The sequence below is a fragment of the Phocoena phocoena genome, chromosome 3 (assembly GCF_963924675.1).
Source record: "Phocoena phocoena chromosome 3, mPhoPho1.1, whole genome shotgun sequence".
In the NCBI taxonomy this organism is placed as follows: Eukaryota; Metazoa; Chordata; class Mammalia; order Artiodactyla; family Phocoenidae; genus Phocoena; species Phocoena phocoena.
The window spans coordinates 112,361,001-112,380,300 of NC_089221.1; the positions used below are offsets into that span (position 1 = coordinate 112,361,001).

The following is a 19,300-nucleotide window of genomic DNA, read 5'->3' on the forward strand; positions in this document are numbered from 1 at the left end:
AATCAATGAAAAGCTGAGAAGCCAAAGGACTGTCACAGAGGAGTCTTCACCACCAAGAGCACCACACTGCAGGTAGCTACGATTTCCAACTTACCCAAGACGAGGTAGGCACTAAGAGGCAGAGGCAGGACTCCAGCCTCAGTTTGACTTCATGCTACAGCATTAGCTCAGAATAACTGGGAAATGAGAGGGCAGACAGGAGAGAGTGTGTCTTTGAAGACAGGTTTGCTATTATGGATAATGGGAAAGGGCCACTCACTTTCCTTGGACAAGGTGAGAACCTAGAAAACTCTTGGTAGACATATTAAAGAAATAGAATATAACAGGGAAGAGGGAAAAGGGTAGGAAAGTGTTACAGCCAGTTTGAAGGGCCTCTTAATATGCCTATGATTTATTTGTGTATATAATGTCCACAAATTGCCTATTTTCTCTTGGATGAGCTGTCAGATTTCTATTAAACATGAGAGTTTCAGATTATCAGGATTTTTTGTTTGTTTAAAGACAAGGGCCAAGGTCTACAGAAAGTCAAGAAGAGAACAAAATTTTAAACTACTATATTGTCTGTCCACTCAATCTTACATATTCAGAAAGATCCCAGTATCCTTTAAATATGGGTAGTGATGATATTTAGTCCTGTAATTGTAACAATTCTTGGAGGTTACAGATCAACAGCTAATAATAATAGGCTCCTGCTTCCTATAAGCTGATACTTCCTTTCCAAACTAAATAGAGCATATGCTAACAATCCTGAACTTTTAGGAAAGATTTGTTTGTTATGATATTGCTAGGGATATACTTGAGGTAGTTAAACTTTTGGCAAGAGTTGACCATTGGGAAATAGCAGAAAAGAGACACTCCAGCTAGGAGTGAATGCTGCTACCTTCCCCACTAAAACCAGAACAAATGGAAAAACAAGCTTACTTCCTGAGTAAAGGGAATCAGGGATTCAGAAGTAGTCGAAGGGTTTGCAATCTTTTTCTGTGAAGAGCCAGAGTAAATATTTTAGGCTTTTTGGTCAAATACACTCTTTGTGTGTCTATTTTTTAACAATCCTTTAAAAATGTAAAAACCATTTTTAACTCACAGACTGCAAAAACAGGTTGTAGGCTAGATTTCACCCACACACAGGCTGTAGTTTGCTATCTCTGGTACAGACAACAAATGGGGATTTATGTGAGACAGCACACTTTATTATAAAGGTAGATTTGGGACAAATAAGAGTCAAAGTAAAAGCAAACTACTGTCAAGTAATAATCTGAGCCAGAAGAGCTCACAGTAAACATGAAGAGAACACATTAAGACTACATGTGAATATAGTTAATTCTAACTGGGAAGGTAAGTAAAAAGGGAACACAAGGAGGAAAGAAAAAAAATTAGAAGACAATTAGAACAGAGTCTACCAGAACCTTATTGTTATGTTGCAGCCTCCAGTGAGCTAGGACATGAACTGCCTGCAAGTCTTTTCCAACTGAACAACCATACGTAAACTTAACTTTTAATATTAAGTGAAGAGAAACATTTAAATACACAAAAAGCAAACCATTTACTACCTACCACGTAACTTACTTTTTATTGAAAGTATCTTGCATTCATGACTGATGCTTTCTGGGTAACGCCATACATTTTAACATTAAAGGTTAAATTATTTTTTACATGCAAGTAGTGTTTATGGTTTTCCCCACATAGGATTACTGATTATAAAACGATGACACACCACATGGGTTAAGTGTCTCTTTTAATAGAAAAGCCAGCAAACTGTCTAATTCTGTTTCCTCCCAAACCACAAACTGAGTGGTAAATGAGCCTCTAGCCAACATATTCAAAGCTGAGAGGATTAAAAATGCAAAAATAAGTCCTCAGATCCAATTAAGGGAGCCCTGCTACATACAGGTTAATCAATACCAGTGGACTCCAGGAAGCTGGAAGACATTCTGATAACCCCACTCTGGTAACATTTACCTCAATTAGCCTTTTTCCAGTTTCCAACTCATGAATAAAAGATAATACGTTGTTAATTCTATTTCAGAAAATTTTTTGCAAGTTGTTTTATTTACAATGCCAACTTTTAAAAGTCACTAAACTAAAGTTAACTGGACAATAAACTAGGCATAAATTGCTTTACAAAAAGAGGGAAAGCCCAAAATGCCACTTTCTATAGAGAACCCACAGTTTAATTTTATTCAGAGCAAAGAATAAAGAACTTTTGATCATACTAGAAGAAACTGAGCCATAAGTTTGGAATCTGTACTGAAACTACACATGCAATGAGGACAACATTCTGCTAATACAACTGATTTGCTGCTGCATTTGTGGACTGTTTTTCTAATATTAACAATTATAAACAAAGCAGTGCAACTAGTATTTGGAACAATCCTTACAGTGTTACAGCATCAGACACAAAATTTCACTTCTCCTCACACCACTGGTTCTCTTTGCGTACCTAGAAGAAGAGACAGATATAAGGAAGTACCTTAAGTAGTCTTTTCTAAGACTACTATCTAGTGATTCATCAATAGCCTGTGAGGTGGGTCAGAAGGAAATAGATGGAAAACCGGAAAAACCCAGTTAACAGTACGCTTCCAGGTTACCATTCTTTCCCTCCCCAGTTTTTTATTGTGCCCTGCTGAAATTATCAAGAAAAGCAAAGACAATGGGCAATTACAGCTTTAGTCACCAGAGATGACCTGCATCAACAAAATCATTCTGATCTATTAATTTCTTCCCCATTCACTAAGTTGCTCTGAAGTATCCTGGCACATAATCCATAGGGCCTGCTCTTCTGAAGTCAAATATTGATGGCTTACATGTAAGGTCCCAGGTGCCAAAACTAGTAACTGCTAAAGAACAAATATCAAACAGCACCTTTGGATGAAAACTAATTGTTCTTATGCTTATAAAAGAACAGTATCATCTAAGTGCTTAGACTAAGAGGCAGACCAGAATATTTTTAGCATACAGAAGGTACCTATTTTCCCTCAAGTCAAGTCAAGACTCCTTGATATAAATACCTCTTTTCCTAGCATGCTATGGGTTTCAGTCTCTCTTGAAAAGCACTTGATCAAGAACAAGCTGTTAGCCACCTACCTGGGCTTCCTCTTCTTCAGTAAAATCATTTTTGATATTGAATGTCTTTCGAATCTCCTCAGGAGTTTTCCCCTTGATCATATTGGCAACAGTCTTGCAGGTAACATCAAGCAGACCTTTGATGTCTAAGTAGTTTGCTGCCTGTAAAGTAATTGTTGTTTTCATTAAAGTATACTTGATGCTTTAAATTAAATCCAGAATCAGTGACTAACAATCCATATCTAACTTAGCTTACAATACTAGTTAAGAAATTAAATGAATAAATAAATCAGACAAATTCTTCTGTGAAAGATTATTGTATGTCCCATTCTTTGTTATACCTCTGTAATATTGAGTCCTTGCACTACATTCAGCAAACTACACTACCTCAAATGTCAAAGAATGGCCACTACTGGCAGTTGTGTACGCGTGCACACACACAAACACAAGTTTGTGTTTGACAAAAATATTTAAAGAATTCAGTGATTTTCCTGGTGGTCCAGTGGTTAGGACTCTACGATCTCACTGCCAAGGGCCCAGGTTCAATCCCTGGTCGGGGAACTAAGATCCCATAACCAGTTATAGCATTACATTTTACTGACCTTCTGATTGAACTTTTGGTTTCTTTGATTTTCTCTATTGTTTTCCTGTTTTCTATTTTACTGATTTCTGCTCTTACCTTTACTACTCCCTTTCTTTGGGATGAAATTCATCTTTCATTAGTTTCTTAAAGTAAAAGCTTAGACTGCTGGGCTTCCCTGGTGGCGCAGTGGTTAGGAGTCCGCCTGCCAATGCAGGGGACACGGGTTTGTGCCCCGGACCAGGAGGATCCCACATGCCGCGGAGCGGCTGGGCCCGTGGGCCGGGGCCGCTGGGAGCGCGCGTGCTCCATGGCGGGAGAGGCCGCAACAGTGAGAGGCCCACGTGCCACAAAAAAAAAGAAAAAAAAGCTTAGACTGCTGATTTGAAACTTTTCTTTTCTTTCTTTTTTTTTAATATATTTATTTATTTATTTTATTTTTGGCTGCATTGGGTCTTTGCTGCTACACGTGGGCTTTCTCTAGTTGCGGCAAGTGGGAGCTACTCTTCGTTGCAGTGCATGGGCTTCTCATTGTGGTGGCTTCTCTTGTTACCGAGCACAGGCTCTAGGCACGTGGGCTTCAGTAGCTGTGGCACGAGTGCTCAGTAGTTGTGGCTCACGGGCTGCAGAGCACAGGCTCAGTAGTTGTGGTGCATGGGCTTAGTTGCTCTGCGGCATGTGGGATCTTCCCGGACCAGGGATCAAACCCATGTTCCCTGCATTGGCAGGCGGATTCTTAACCACTGTGCCACCAGGGAAGCCCCTTTCTTTTCTAATATAGGTGTTTAGGGCTATCAATTGCCCTCTAAATGCTACTTTAGCTTAATATCGCAGATTTTCGTATGTTGTGTTTCATTTCCATTCAGTTTAAAATACTAACTTTTCTTGTGATTTCTTCATTGACTCATTCTTCAGTAATCATTCTTGATTACTAAGAAATGTGTTACTTAGTTTTCAAATATTTGCAGATTTTCCAGATGGCATTCTGTTACTGATTTCTCATTTCATTCCACTGTGATTAGAAAACATATTTTGTGTGACTTGAATCCTTTCAAATGAGACTTGTTTGTTTTGTTGTGCTTTGGCCGTGCCACACAGCATGTGGGATCTTAGTTCCCCAACCAGATATTGAACCCACACCCCCTGCAATGGAAGTGCAGGAATCTTAACCACTGGACCACCAGGGAAGTTCCCCTGTGACTTGTTTTAAGGCCCACAACATGTCTATCTTGGAAGTATACACTTGAAAAGAATATGAATTCTGCTGTCATTAGTCTTCTACATCCTTATGATTCTCTGTCTACTTGTTTTATCAATTATTTAGAGACAGGTTTTGAAATCTCTAACTATGATTGTGGATTTGCCTACTTAACCTTTAGAGTTCTATTGGTTTTTGCTTCACTTTCTGGAAGTTCTGCTTTTAGGTAGAAAAACATTGAGCATTCTTATGTCCTCGTAATAATGAACAGACCACTTTATCATTATGCAATGACCCTCTTTAATCCTGATAATATTCTTCGCTCTGAAATGTACTTTAATATAGTCACTCCAATTTTCTTTTGGTTATTATTGTTAGCATAATATTATCTTATTCCACCCTTTAAACCTAATTGTGTCTTTATATTTAAAGTGAGTTTTTTGTAGACAGAATAGCTAACTCTTTTCTATCCAATGTGATGACCTCTAACCTTTAATTGTGGTGTTTATAGACTGTTTACATTTAACGTGGTTATTGATACATGGATTTAAATATAGCATTGCAGAGTTTAGAGTTAAAATTCAGTATCAATGAATTTAACAAATTTAACTCTATGAAGAGTGCTACAGGTATGGACTAGAAATATCTTATACTATGCATTAAAAACATACCAGTATAAGCTCAAAAAGTGTTCCTTGGTCAACTTTCAGGAATTCTTGATCCCAAACAGGGATATCATCTGTTCGCTTTTCTTTGTTCTCATCATCCTCAGGCGGAGGAGGATCATCCTTGTGGTGGGTGCACCACTGAATGACCTACAACAACAGAAGTTCATTCCTATATGGCACTTTATAACAAGGTACTTCGTTCCACTGCTGGGGCAAGGTTATTCCTACACGGGGCTAAGAACTAACTGTAAGTCAACTTGAATAGTAAAGTTAGTAGCCCAGCTTGAAAAGCACAACCCTTAGAGTTCATGGAAGATCTTAGATAACAGCGAACCATGAAGACAGATTACTATACTTGACCATACTAAAAAGCTCCTGTGCAAAAAAACACATTAAGTCAGACAGGACAATGACTGGGAAATACCTGCAACACATACATGCCAGCAATGGATTACCTTATAAAATATAAAATCTTAACAATCTCTACACAGAAATGGGCTAAAGATATGAACAGGCAATTTACAAAATATATCTGAATATGAATAGTCTAAAAGGAGGAAATACTCAGCCTCATTAAATGCAAAATTATCACTACAGATACTACTTTAGACTGTACCCCCAAAAGATAAATAAAAATCAAGATGTCGATACTAATCATTGGCAACAGTGTGAGGATAACATGAACGTTTCTATTATAGAGTGTAAACTGGTATAATCCCTTTGAAAAGTAACCTAGGAGTACCTAGGGAAGCTGAATATGTGCATACACTATCACCAAGCAATTCTAAACACCCTAGACACATGCACAACACTACCCAGTATAAGAACAATGCAGGAAAAGTCCAAAGTTCCCTTAGTAATGGAATGAACACATTAAAGTTTCCAGAAGCTGATTAGCTAGACCGTGCACCATCATATAGACCACAATCTACACTGAAAGTGTTAAGTTACAGAATCTAGGTGGTAGGAAAATGGGTGTTTGCTGTATAATTTAACTTTTCTGTATGATTTAACTTTTTTTTTTAATATTATAATGTTGGGGGAATAAACAATGCTGAGAGAAAATGGGAGAATTGAGAAATTATACTATAAGGATACAAAAAAAGGGAAAGAACTACTTCTAGAAGAAAAAGCCAAGCATAAAGGGCTTTAATTAAATAGCTTTTTAAGAAGTATTCCAGGGCTGCCCTGGTGGTGCAGTGGTTGACAGTTCGCCTGCCAATGCAGGGGACACGGGTTCGTGCCCCGGTCCGGGAAGATCCCACATGTCGCGGAGTGGATAGGCCCGTGAGCCATGGTCACTAGGCCTGCAGGTCTGGAGCCTGTGCTCCACAACCGGAGAAGCCACATCAGTGAGAGGCCCGCGTACCGCAAAAAAAAAAAAAAAAAAGAAGTATTCCAGTAGTATAAGAAAGAAACCAGGGCTTCCCTGGTGGCGCAGTGGTTGAGAGTCCGCCTGCCGATGCGGGGAACACGGGTTTGTGCCCCGGTCCAGGAAGATCCCACATGCCGCGGAGCAACTAAGCTGGTGCGCCACAACTACTGAGCCTGCACTCGAGAGCCCGCATGCCACAACTACTGAAGCCCGCACGCCTAGAGCCCGTGCTCCACAAAAAGAGAAGCCTCCACAATGAGAAGCCTGCACACTGCAACGAAGACCCAACACAGCCAAAACTAAATAAAAAAAAATTTTTTTAAAAGCTTTAAAAAAAAAAAGGCTATGTAAGAAATTAATGCTGATGGGAGTTTCTGGTCAGAGGAGAGACAAGGAAGGGAAATTTTACTTTACACTTTTACAGTCTGGGGGTCATATAATCAGTAAATATACTTAAGTTTAAATATTGATAAGTAATAATGCAATAGATTGGAAAAAAATTATTCTAAGTGGCCCTGTATCACACAATCCATTAACTCTAACCTCTACTTCTTTGCCTGTTCACTATGATCTAGCCACCACACTAGCCTCCCTGCCTTACCTCAAAAGACAGGACATGCTCTTATCTTAGGGTCACTGCACTTACTCCCACTGCCCAGAGCTTTCTTCTCCCACATATTCATGTCTCTGTTCAAAGATCCACTTCTCACAGTAAGGCATTTCCTGACCATCTTTATTTTACAAATAGCCAACTCCCCCCACCATCCCATTTATACTCCACAGCTTTTCCATCTGACATATTTGTGTTGTATGCTTCCCACACACCTTCAGAATGTAAACTACCTAAGAACAGATCTTGTCTCTTTAGTTCACTGCCGTACCTCCAGCACCTAAAAAATGCCTGGAATTTGAATGAATGCAAGTAAAAGTCCTTTTAGAAGCATATTATATTAGCATAAGATAGAATGTTAATTTGCAACACAAAACCCTGAAGTCAGAAAGGAGATCTGGGCTTCCCTGGTGGCTCAGTGGTTGAGAATCCACCTGCCAATACAGGGGACATGGGTTCGAGCCCTGGTACGGGAGGATCCCACATGCTGCAGAGCAACTAAGCTCATGTGCCACAACTACTCAGCCTGCACTCTAGAGCCCGCGTGCCAAAACTACTGAGCCCGTGTGCCATACCTACTGAAGCCCACGAGCCACAACTACTGAGCCCGTGAGCCACAACTATCGAAGCCTGCCTGCCTGGAGCCCATGCTCTGCAACAAGAGAAGCCACCGCAATGAGAAGCCCATGCACCGCAAGGAAGAGTAGCCCCTGCTCATCACAACTAGAGAAAGCCCACATGCAGCAACGAAGACCCAACGCAGCCAAAAATAAATAAAAAATAATAAAAAAAAAAGAAAGGACATCTAACTAGATAAAAATATAGAGCTGTGAATTGACCTAAGACAAGCAAAGTGGTAAAAACTACATAAAGAACTCCTATAAAAAGCCTATTAAGACTACAAAATGGATGAACCTTGAAAACACTACGCTAAGCGAAATAAGCCAGACAAAAAAGAATATCCTATGATCCCATTTTTTATAAGATAGCCCAGTATAGTCAAAGTCACAGAGACAGAATACAGAATAGTGGTTACAAGGGGCTTTTTACCCGGATTAGGGATATTAAAAAGACTGGTAATAGCCAATCATGGTAAGAATATAGAAAAATATGCAATGCAGCTGTATTTCATGCCAGGGTCAAGAGAAAGCATAAAATGCAACTGTATATGGTCAATGACTCTGAAAATTCCTCAGGAAGGGGCCAACTGGAAACGACCATTCCCATCTCTAAGCCTAGCCAGTTTTCCCCACAATGTGGAAACTGGCTGCTGTTTCTTCAGAAGAGCATTCAGTTAAACAGCTGGCTCTATTAAGGAGCCATATGCTCTGAAACACTAAAATCCTATTCAATGTAGAGGGCTGGGGAATTCCCAGGTGGTCCAATGGTTAGGACTCGGTGCTTTCACTGCCATGGGCCCAGGTTCAATCCCTGGTCGGGGAACTAAGATCCCTGCAAGCCGCGCACAGTGCAGCCAAAAAAATAATAATATGTAGAGGACTGTTTATGCTTAGACACAGGGTAAGGTGATCAACTAAAAAAAAAAAACAAACCAAAAAAAGCACATATCTTGTTCTCAAACTCCTTTTCTTTAAAATTATTTTCATTTTTGGCTACATTGGGTCTTCGTAGCTGTGTGTGGGCTTTCTCCACTTGCGGCGAGCAGGGGCTACTCTTCGTTGTGGTGCGCGGGCTTCTCTTGTTGCGGAGCATGCGCTCTAGGCGCGTGAGCTCAGCAGTTGTGGCTCGCGAGCTCTAGAGCACAGGCTCAGCAGTTGTGGTGCACGGGCTTAGTTGCCCCGTGGCGTGTGGGATCTTCCTGGACCAGGGCTCGAACCCGTGTCCCCTGCATTGGCAGGCGGATTCTTAACCACTGACCACCAGGGAAGTCCCTCAAACTCCTTTTAAGGCATACCCATTCAGTAGACAAGCAATACAAAAAAATTCCCCTTTTTGCTAAGCACATACCATTATATTTCAATAATTTAAATGTGTTAATGAAAAAGACTAGACAACTTAAACATTCAAAGGGCCTGGTTAAACTAAAATAAATATCTTAGTCATAATCTTACTATATAGTTATTGTTTTTAAGGAAGCTATCTATATATCAATTAGAAATATCACCAGGATATTGTTAATGAGAAAAAGGGTATATACATATACATATATATATATATATATATATATATATATATATAAAAGGGTATAGTTGCTACCTTACCTTTTTTTTTTTTTTTTTTTTTCTACCTTACCTTTTTTAATATTGCTGCATTAACATTTGGCAAGGGGACTGGATCATCATCTCCTTCATCATCCATTCCCAAATCTAAGTAAACCAGAAGAGAGTTGCCATTATTTTCTAGCCCCATTATAACAACCAGGCTGTTTCAAACAAGTAACTTGTAAGACATGTTATCTGGAAGACTATAAAAAGTACTTTACTAAGAATAGTTCTCTTGAAAGTATTTAAAACTGGCGGTTCCTAGCAACAGCTCCATGAACCACCCAAAACTATATAAAAATGTGTGAGAAGACAAATACAGGATTATATAAAAAGGGTTTTCTTAATTAGGAGGAAAAGTGATTTAATAAGTGGGATTGAGATAACTGGGCAACCACCTGGGAAAAAATTAAAGCTAGACACTTACCCTTACTCTTTATACCAAACTCTAAATGGACTGCACTTAGGAAAATAAAACAATGTGAGGTATTGCAGAAGTAACAGAATCTCAATCTATTAAAATTTGAAGCCCCAAAATGTATATATACACACACAGACACACACAACAGATCGTGCAGCCACTGACAGAAAACAAGGCAGGCAGCTCCATACATACTGGTATGATTTCAAGATTAAAGTTTTTAAAAGCCAAGTATAAAAGATAAATGTTACCTGAATAAAAATGGGAATATATTTATATTTAAAATATCTTCAAAAGGATATACAAGGAATTGTTAATATTATGTCCAAGGTAATTAATGAGAACATGGGTTGAGAGACGTAGTTTCAACATATACCCTTTAGTGTTATTCATCACATACATACTACTTATAATTTTGAATATATAGGTTTCTCTAATAAAAAGTCCTAACTTTTAGACTATCAAAGTGGTTGCTGAGCTCCAAAGAGAAAACTTAAAATCCGTATGTTACTTAAAGATTCTAAATAAGAGTATTTTTCAAACCAAATGGGTCCATCCTTCAGTTTCTACAGGACTAAAAAAGAGCTGCCAAAGACACTTATGTAACAGAAGTACCAAGATCAGAGGTCAAAAGTACTGCATTGCTATACTGGTTGCAGCACAGCACCAGTTATGTTGACATGGTTAAGTGCTGAGGCATACATTTGAGTCCCTAATATATAGCTGTGCTAGGCAGGGAAGAATCAGCAATGAATACAGGAGGATGGGAGGAACTGTTGCAACTTTAGATAGAGTTGCTCAGGATGCCTCACAGAGAAGATGACATTTTAATTAAAATCCTAAAGGAGAAAACACCTAAGCAGAGGAAATGACAAATGCAAAGGCCTTCTGATAGTGTCCTAAAAACACTAAGGAATCTAGTGTTACAAGAGCAGAGTTAGCCAGGTTGAAAGGAGAAGACAGGGCCCTAATAGGGCCTTCTGCAATTTGGCTACTATATTGGTAAGAGATAGCAGAGAGCAGGAGGGGAAAGAGGGAAACCAATTATGAGGCTAGCAATGACCCAGGCAAGTACAAGTGGCTTGTACAAGGTATATAGCTATGGAAGAAGAAATAGTCCAATTCTGTATGCATTTTGAAGTGAGAGGCAACAGGATTTGCCAACAGATGGAAAGCAGAATGTGAAAGGAGTTAGCGACAGCTAAGGCTTATAACACGAGGAACCAGACGGATGGAGCTGCCATTGGAGTTGCCACTAATTGATATGGGGAAAGTTGTCAGAGAACTTGTTTTAGAGGGCAGGGAATCAAGAATTCTAGTTTGGGGACTTCCTTAGTGGCACAGTGGTTAAGAATCCACCTGCCGGTGCAGGGAACACAGGTTCAAGCCCTGGTCCAGGAAGATCCCACATGCTGCGGAGCAACTAAGCCCATGTGCCACAACTACTGAGCCCACGCGCCACAACTACTGAAGCCCACGCACCTAGAGCCCGTGCTCTGCAACGAGAAGCCATTGCAATGAGAAGCCTGTGCACCACAAAGAAGAGTAGCCCCCGCTCGCTGCAACTAGAGAAAGCTCGCACGCAGCAACAAAGACCCAATGCAGCCAAAAATAAATTAAAAAAAGAAAACAATTCTAGTTTAATAAGTTTGAGATACCTATTAGATATTCAATGGTTGACCAAGAAGTTAAATATGCAAGTCTAAAAATCAAAAGAAGAGAATAGAACTGTAGGTAAGTTTGGGAAATGATGTATAAATGATTTATAACACTATGAGTCTAGCTGAGGGACTGACTGAGTATTGACACAGTGAAGAGGTACAATGATTAAGCAAACTCCCAGGAACTGAAGGCTTTAAAGATGGGGAGACAGGTTGTCAGTGAGCTAAGTATTAAGTATCCTGAAAGCCAAATGCAGAAGGGACTGATCTACTGTCAAAGGCTATCAATAAGTCTAGATGAGAAATGAAACAATGCACTTGACAACATGGAGATCAATGAGTTTAACAAGCTTCTCCAGTGGAGTGGTAAATATGAGAGTATATTCAAAAAGTATTCTATTTTCCTGTATGGGTACATTCACTCATCTCCCCTCTATTCCTCCCCACCAATGCCTTTACCTGATCCCATCTTTGCTGAGAGTAAAACTATAAAATGACAATATTTCAATTTGGATCAAGCCACTTATGCTTTTCTTGAACTAGTATGAAGTATTTTTAACTCAGAGGGGAGAAAAAGAAGTTATACTATGGAAAATACATGTGTTTGGGGAAATGGACAGATTAGAGGAAATGAAATACAGAAGACCAGCTTGTTTAGATACAAATGTTATTTGGAAGAAGGCTTAAGTCACATTAAAAATAAGGGCCTTACAGTTGTAAAGGATCACTTCTCCAGCATTTAAACCGAGGATTTGAAATGGTTTTTGCTTTTAGACTAAATGCACAAGTACCAACAGTCATTCCTTTAAGCTATTTAGTTTCAAGGACTTCTGAAAGACACCTGTATCCTGATACCACAACCTGGACCTGAAGAAATGAGTCAATCCATGTGTACACATGCCAAGATTTTCACTTCTGATTGTCCACTGATTAGAAGATTTTATTTCAATACACTCCAGTCTTCAAGAGGCTAGAATTCTATATAAACCACTGGTACTTAAGATAAAGCCATTCACCTCTGATGCCCAAAGCTATGAAAGGAAAGAAACATTTTAATTGTTGCTGTCTATCATCCACTTGCTTCAGTGATCAAAGTTGGCAGAAAACCTTCAAGCAGTCCTATGTTCCTACACTGGCAAATGCTTCTTTGAAGCAGCACAGGAGAGACTGGTGTGCCAGGCACCAACTAAGATGAAATAAAGCAAGTATTCAGGCAGCAATTTTGTTATCAGTTTCTACATCTTCTAGATAAAGCCTTATTCACCTGCCTTTAGGGACACCTGGATAACTTTCACACTCTTTTATCAGTGACCATACTATAGTTCTTCATTCAACACGTACTTGATGAACAGTGACTGTGGGTTGTACCAAGGGGTTTACAACTTAATAAAAGTAATCTATGTAAGTCACCAGGGTGCAGGACTGTAAGTGCCATATAACTGGTGTCAATTACCCAAAACAACTTTATGTTCAGCTTTTATTTTCTATTAGAAACCAGGAAAAAAACTAAAAAGAAAACCGAAAAGAATATGTTCAGCTTTTATTTTCTATTAGAAAACAGAAGACAAACCTGCAGCTCAGTTTCTGCCTCTACCACACCTAATACTTGCTGTTAGAAGTCTTCTAACTTATTATCCCTGAAATCCTAAGTGACCAGTCTGCAGTATATGAATCTGATAATCACTCTGGTCACTTCAAAATGCCTCCCTTTTCCCTTGGCTTCCTACTCCACATATTCTCTACTTCTGACTTCACTCTTAACAGCCCATCCTGCCCCAACATGGCTACCTGCCAAGCTCATTTACTTCCACAGATATATTATATATATATATATATATATATATATACTCCTATAACCCACCATACAAAGTCAGTCTATCCCCGGCAGCCTACAACTCAGGGACCAAGATCCACATACTCAACTGACTAGTAGCTTATTACAAAGATCTTTTGAGAGAATCTCTAACATACACAACATGTTCAAGCTCAAAGTCATTTTCTTTCCATTCCCCTCAAACTTGTTGCTCAGCTCTATCAACTACAAGTATCACAATCACAACCCCAACTAAAAACCTCAATTTTTTTTTAAATACATCCTGTCTACTTTACCTCAGAATGATCTCCCAAAACATCTTAATTTTACTAGATTTGAAATATCACCTCACTAGTACTACACACTGCACTCTCTCCACAAGCCTAAAGAATAACATCAGCCAACAAGTTCCCATAGCACCCCACTTGGCACAATTTTATTAATGCACTAATTATACCATGTGACCATTAGCCTTGTTTGGTGTCTATCTCCCTGCCTAGTTTATAAATCCTTCAAGAGCAAAGACCACTTCTCACTTACCTTCTTTTCACCAGCACCAGGACTTATTCTTTGCCTGCCTTTCTGCTCTCACTGAACACTGACTACTATATCTCCTGCTAATGCTTGGCATACAACTCTTTAATTAAATATCTATAAGCTACAGATAAACAAAAACTTTTGATATTTGAATGCACTCAGCCCTCCGTATCTGCAGGTCCCACATCCTCGGATTCAAACCATGGATAGAAAGTATTAAAAAATAAAAATTTTTAAATTCCAGAAAGTTCCAAAAAGCTAAAATTTGAATTTACACAGCATTTATGATGTTATTAGGTATAAATATCTAGACATAAAGTATAAGGGAGAATGTATGTAGGTTATATGCAAATACTACACCATTTTATGTAAGTTATTTGCGTATCCATGGATTTTGGTATCCATAGGGGGTCCTGGAACCAATCCCCTGCAGATATAGAGACAAATGTACTGAAGAACATTCTTATTACTACTGTTTTTTTCCCACCAATTCTAGAAACTGATTTGTAAGTCTCCATATACTATTAATGTCTACCAACCCACTGATAATACTATTAGAGATCCAGGGCTTCCCTTGTGGTGCAGTGGTTAAGAATCCGCCTGCCAACGCAGGGAACGTGGGTTTGAGTCCTGGTCCAGAAAGATCCCACATGCCGCGGAGCAACTAAGCCCGTGCGCCACAACCACTGAGCCTGCGCTCTAGAGCCCACGAGCCACGACTTCTGAAGCCTGTGCGCCGAGAGCCTGTGCTCTGCAACAAGAGAAGCCACCGCAATGAGAAGCCCGCGCACCACAAGGAAAAGTAGCCCCCACTCGCCACAACCAGAGAAAGCCCGCGCGCAGCAACGAAGACCCAACTGAGCCAAAAAGTAATTAATTAATTAAAAAAAAAGGAGAGAGAGATCCATGTTAACTAGTAAAAGTTCCAGAACATTTCAGGACCTATTTTCTTGCCTTCCTCCTTTGATGCACTGCATACATGCTTTGCAGCAGTTTCAGAGCAATGACAAAACAGACAAAAAGGAAGACTTGGTTAAAAAAAAAAAAAGAAAGAAACAGACATCTACTCAGTTTACAATCTACTCAGCTTACTCCGGCTGTTGAAACAAGGTGTTCTATTTAGCTACCATATATAAGGTATCTCTTTTCCAAAGGCTTTACTTTTGTCATTAGAAATTACGAACGCAAATTTACTTGAAAGAGAAATGGGCCATTGTCTGAGGCTTGGAAGTCATTTCAGTATTAGCTTATGGTATTATCTACCTAATAAGGGAAAAAAGTCAGTAATTCAGAAAATGCAGAAAAAACTGACCTGTACCAAAAGAAATGCAGTTAATACTTTAAAGAAAAAAAAGTAAACTTTACCCCTTCATACCCCTGAGAGTTTTCTGACACTGTTACTTCTGTAGATTTGATGTTCACAGGTTATATCAAGCTACTCATTTCTTTCCCTTTCCTCTGACCCACGTTTTCTAATAAACTTACCTTCCAACATGGTCTTAATAGTCACAGATTGTTTCGCAATTTCAACATCAACTTCAAATATCTCTCCATCAGAACTCTGCAACTTAATTGAAGGCATCTAAAAAAAGGTATTATATTGAATTTGAAATTTAAGAGATATTACTTCTATACAAACTACATTTCAAACTACAGTCTGTTAGACACCTTCCAACTTATTAACCGTAAAACCCTAAGGACCTATAGTATATAACCCTATAAAACACTAAGTGATTATTCACAGGCTAGCACACAAGTGTTTCTATAAAAATTTTGTGAAAGTATAACTCCTAGGAACAGAAGCTTTTAAAGCCTGCCCTACTGAATTCATTACTAATGTAAGTTTTAGAATTAACACTTTATATTTTTGATGCAAAATGTATCTAAAATGGACTTACTCTTTGCCTGCCTTTCTGCTCTCACTGAACACTGACTACTCCACCTGCAAACCTGAGGGAGGTGAGCCCAAAATAAACAAAGCTACCCAGATAAGATAGTAATTTTCCCACAGTGAGACTTACCAGTGAAAAATGAGTTCAAATCCAAAGAGTAGATCAGGATATACTTATTTATGTTTGGATCAATGCAAGACCATACACAAAAGAATAAAATATTTTAAGGATAAGCACATGTTGTAAACCTAGTAAATTTCAGAGTCCTTTTTACCTTTCATTACTGACTGTCCAGGTGTCCAAGTTTGAGATCTCCTGCCAAAGTCCTCATAGTAATAACCTATTACTTGCGCCAAAAATGTATTTATTAACTCAGATTAATTATGAGTCATTAGGAAAAAGACACCTCTTACATAAAAGTTAATTAAGCAATTAATTTCAAAAGACTTGAGTTTTGGCAAAAAAAAACAAAACATAAAAACAAAAAAACACCTCTTTAAAATTAAAAGTTCTAAGCTTCTAAGCCAGCAATTTATTACCATATTCAGATTCTTGGGGGAGTGGCGCAGGGGAGGGGGGAATGGCAACAATACCTGACTGTAAAAATTCAAAACCTCTTTAAATTTCAAATATAGATTTTTTAAAGGTCCATCATAATCCTGCGATGTCATTATAACTTAAAAACATAGAATCTGGCATTTAAAACACTGATCGAACCTTTTTAGGTCCCAAGACTTAAGACCCATTAAATCAGCTAAAATATTCATTCCGCTTTCCCCAGACAATTGTCTCCATTTCCCAAACAACAAGTTGTTAAGGCAAGGAAGCAAAAAGGTAAAGCTGTTTTAAAATCAGCCATTGAAATACCCAGCTCTCACCCATCCATGGGTGGAGAGAATCACATTTCATTTTACAGTTCACAAATATGTCTGCTTTTCCGTGTTGCTCAGTACTTGCCAATAATGCAGTTGTCCTGCTCCATGGAGAAAGACCCAGAGCAGAGGACCTTCTCTGTGACAAGGCAATAACAAAAAGTATCCCCAAAAGAAATATTTTAACGTGAGCTCAATTTTTAATTACAAAACATTCTATGATCTTTTTATGTTCCACAGTACTGGAGTGAACATTATAGAATCAAGAGTCTGGCAACACAGTTGATAAAATTACTTTTAAGCAAGACAAACATTTCATATTTCAAATAACTTTTGATAAACAGCAAGATCTGCTTAGTCATAGTCAAATTCGTCTATTAGGTTACTCCTACGGGAGCTGAGATCTTAATAAACAGCAGAGAAACCATCGGTTAATCTGTAATTCGATGCACTTTGTAACGCTAAACTTGGTACTCAAAGACAACTTTTTTAGTGTTATACAGCTGGAATTCAGAGCAAATTTTTCGTATAATGATGGGTGAAATTTTGTTTGACATGCTTTCAAGACCATTCCTTCAATTCCTTATGCTCCAGTACTTGTAAATCACTCTGAGTGGGTTCTATCAACACCATAAAGGAAAAAACCTGTTTTAAGTGACCCGAAATTCTGACACCTCTTTTTAGCGGGTAGAGTGAAATCTGCGTTGCTCTATGACAGAAAAACATTCTACTGTAACGCTCTGATGAAAAAAATCATGACCCAAAACCTAAACTTGAAGTCTCCACTAAAAAGTAAACCGAAGCAGGTGAATGTCCTACCCCTTCAAAAACCAGGCACCTCGAGCTAGGACTCAGAGCACCTAAAAGCCACACCACTATGACTATGGCATCTGCTATTACAACAATGGTTTCAGCAAGCCCAGGCTGTGGCAAAGTAATGGGAGAGAAATATTCCGAAGGAGCAGGCGGCTCTCTGCCAAGATTCGGACCCAGCACAGTTAGCCAGGACCGGTGACTAGCGACGCTCGATACAGGGGCGAGAAAAGGATGGGTGCCAAGAATCCTGCGCTCCCGGACTACCACCGCCACGCTTCCTCCGGACACCAAAACAACAAACACGGACACACGCCCACGCTCACGACAGCCCCGGGAACTCCATTAAAAGCCCCGCCGCCACCCTCGCCCTGGGTGCCAGTGGCTGGCAGGCTCAACGCCAAGCGAGGCCCCCGGCCCCAGCCTGGGCCCTCAGTCGAGCTCCGCCACGGCTGACGGCCGCCCGTGAAAAGAAGGCCTAACCTCGGGTTCGGCTCGCACCTTCTCCCTCCCGCCCGCCCGCCCGCCCGGGCACCCAAGGGGCGCCGTGAAGACGCGAGGCTAGAGGAGGCCTCGCCGAGTCGAGGGGCGGGGTGGGAGAACAAGGCCGACAACGGGTTCCAAAGAGCCTGAGGGAAGGCCAGGCCCAGGTGCCTCCCGCCTCCAGCAGGGCCAAAGCACCAGCGGTGCTGCCACCAGCTCGCAACCCGCGGCGCCACCGCCCCTCCCAGCTCCGTCGGCGGCTACTCACAGTGTTAGGATTCAAGGAGATGGCGGGCCAGAGGCTGAGGAGAGCAGGGCGGCGTCTGCAAAAAAAAAACACAGAAAAGCGGAGAACGAGGCCAACACTGCGGAGCGGCGCGGCGTCTACCTATATATGAGCGGGCGCAGGCGCCGAGGACCCTTGCGCCCGTCAACGTCACAGAGCCGGCGGGGCTGGCCGCCGAGATCGCCTGACGACAGGCGGAGGCAGGCCGGGCGGGCCAGGCGGAGACGCGGCAGGGCGGGGCGAGGCAAGGCGAGGCAAGGCGGGCCTTGATTCTCACCCCCTCCCTCGAAAGCTAGGCTCGGTCTCCTCAAAGCGGGAACGGAGGACTGGCTGTGGTACTTCACGGCCTGCGAGGGTCCTTCAGGCGGAGGCTGTCCTAAGCTGAACTAAAGACCCCAGACCTGAAAAGCCTGGAAGCCGCGAGCGCAGGAGGAGGAGGAGGAAGGGGGAGGAGGGGGAGGGGAGGAGGGGGAGGGGGGAGGGGGAGGGGAGGGAGGGGAGAGGTGTTCTCCCGCGTGTGTGTTGAGGGTGGTGTTTGGGAGGGGCTACGGCTCCATTTCAGGACGGGGAAACTGGGACTCCGAGAAAGAATGGGAGTTGGCCTTTCCAGTCAGCGCTGTGAGATTCTGCTCAGGGTCTCAGTATCCTCCCCTGAACCTAATAGGAGTTAGCTCACTCTCCACAATAATCCATGCGGTGAAGTATCGTTACCCTTTTTTATTTGTAAGGGAACAGGTTCAGAACGGTTCAGTGGCAGAGCAAGGATTTTTTGGTATTCTTAACCCCTATTGCCTATCGTTGACTTC

General features: G+C 40.7%; 1 protein-coding gene across 1 annotated transcript; it reads right to left on the reverse strand.

Annotated features, from left to right (window-relative positions):
- Positions 1-1,547: 1,547 nt before the first annotated feature.
- Positions 1,548-18,587, reverse strand: SKP1 (S-phase kinase associated protein 1). Its single transcript, XM_065873953.1, has 6 exons — positions 18,477-18,587; positions 15,634-15,730; positions 9,748-9,821; positions 5,513-5,656; positions 3,085-3,225; positions 1,548-2,440 (listed from the first exon to the last, which is right to left on the reverse strand). The coding sequence occupies exons 2-6, from the start codon at positions 15,728-15,730 to the stop codon at positions 2,405-2,407; spliced, it is 492 nt and encodes a 163-aa protein (XP_065730025.1). The 5' UTR covers positions 18,477-18,587; the 3' UTR covers positions 1,548-2,404.
- Positions 18,588-19,300: the final 713 nt, after the last annotated feature.

Bases quoted from the DNA above. Each gene is read 5' to 3' on its own strand.
- SKP1 (XM_065873953.1), bottom strand. From the start codon at position 15,730: ATGCCTTCAATTAAGTTGCAGAGTTCTGATGGAGAGATATTTGAAGTT. The intron at 5,657-9,747 runs GTAAGGTAGAAA...CTGTTGTTGTAG, and splicing joins ATGCAGCAATATTAAAAAAG to GTCATTCAGTGGTGCACCCA. The intron at 2,441-3,084 runs GTAGGTGGCTAA...CTCTTCTTCTAG, and splicing joins CTGAAGAAGAGGAAGCCCAG to GTACGCAAAGAGAACCAGTG.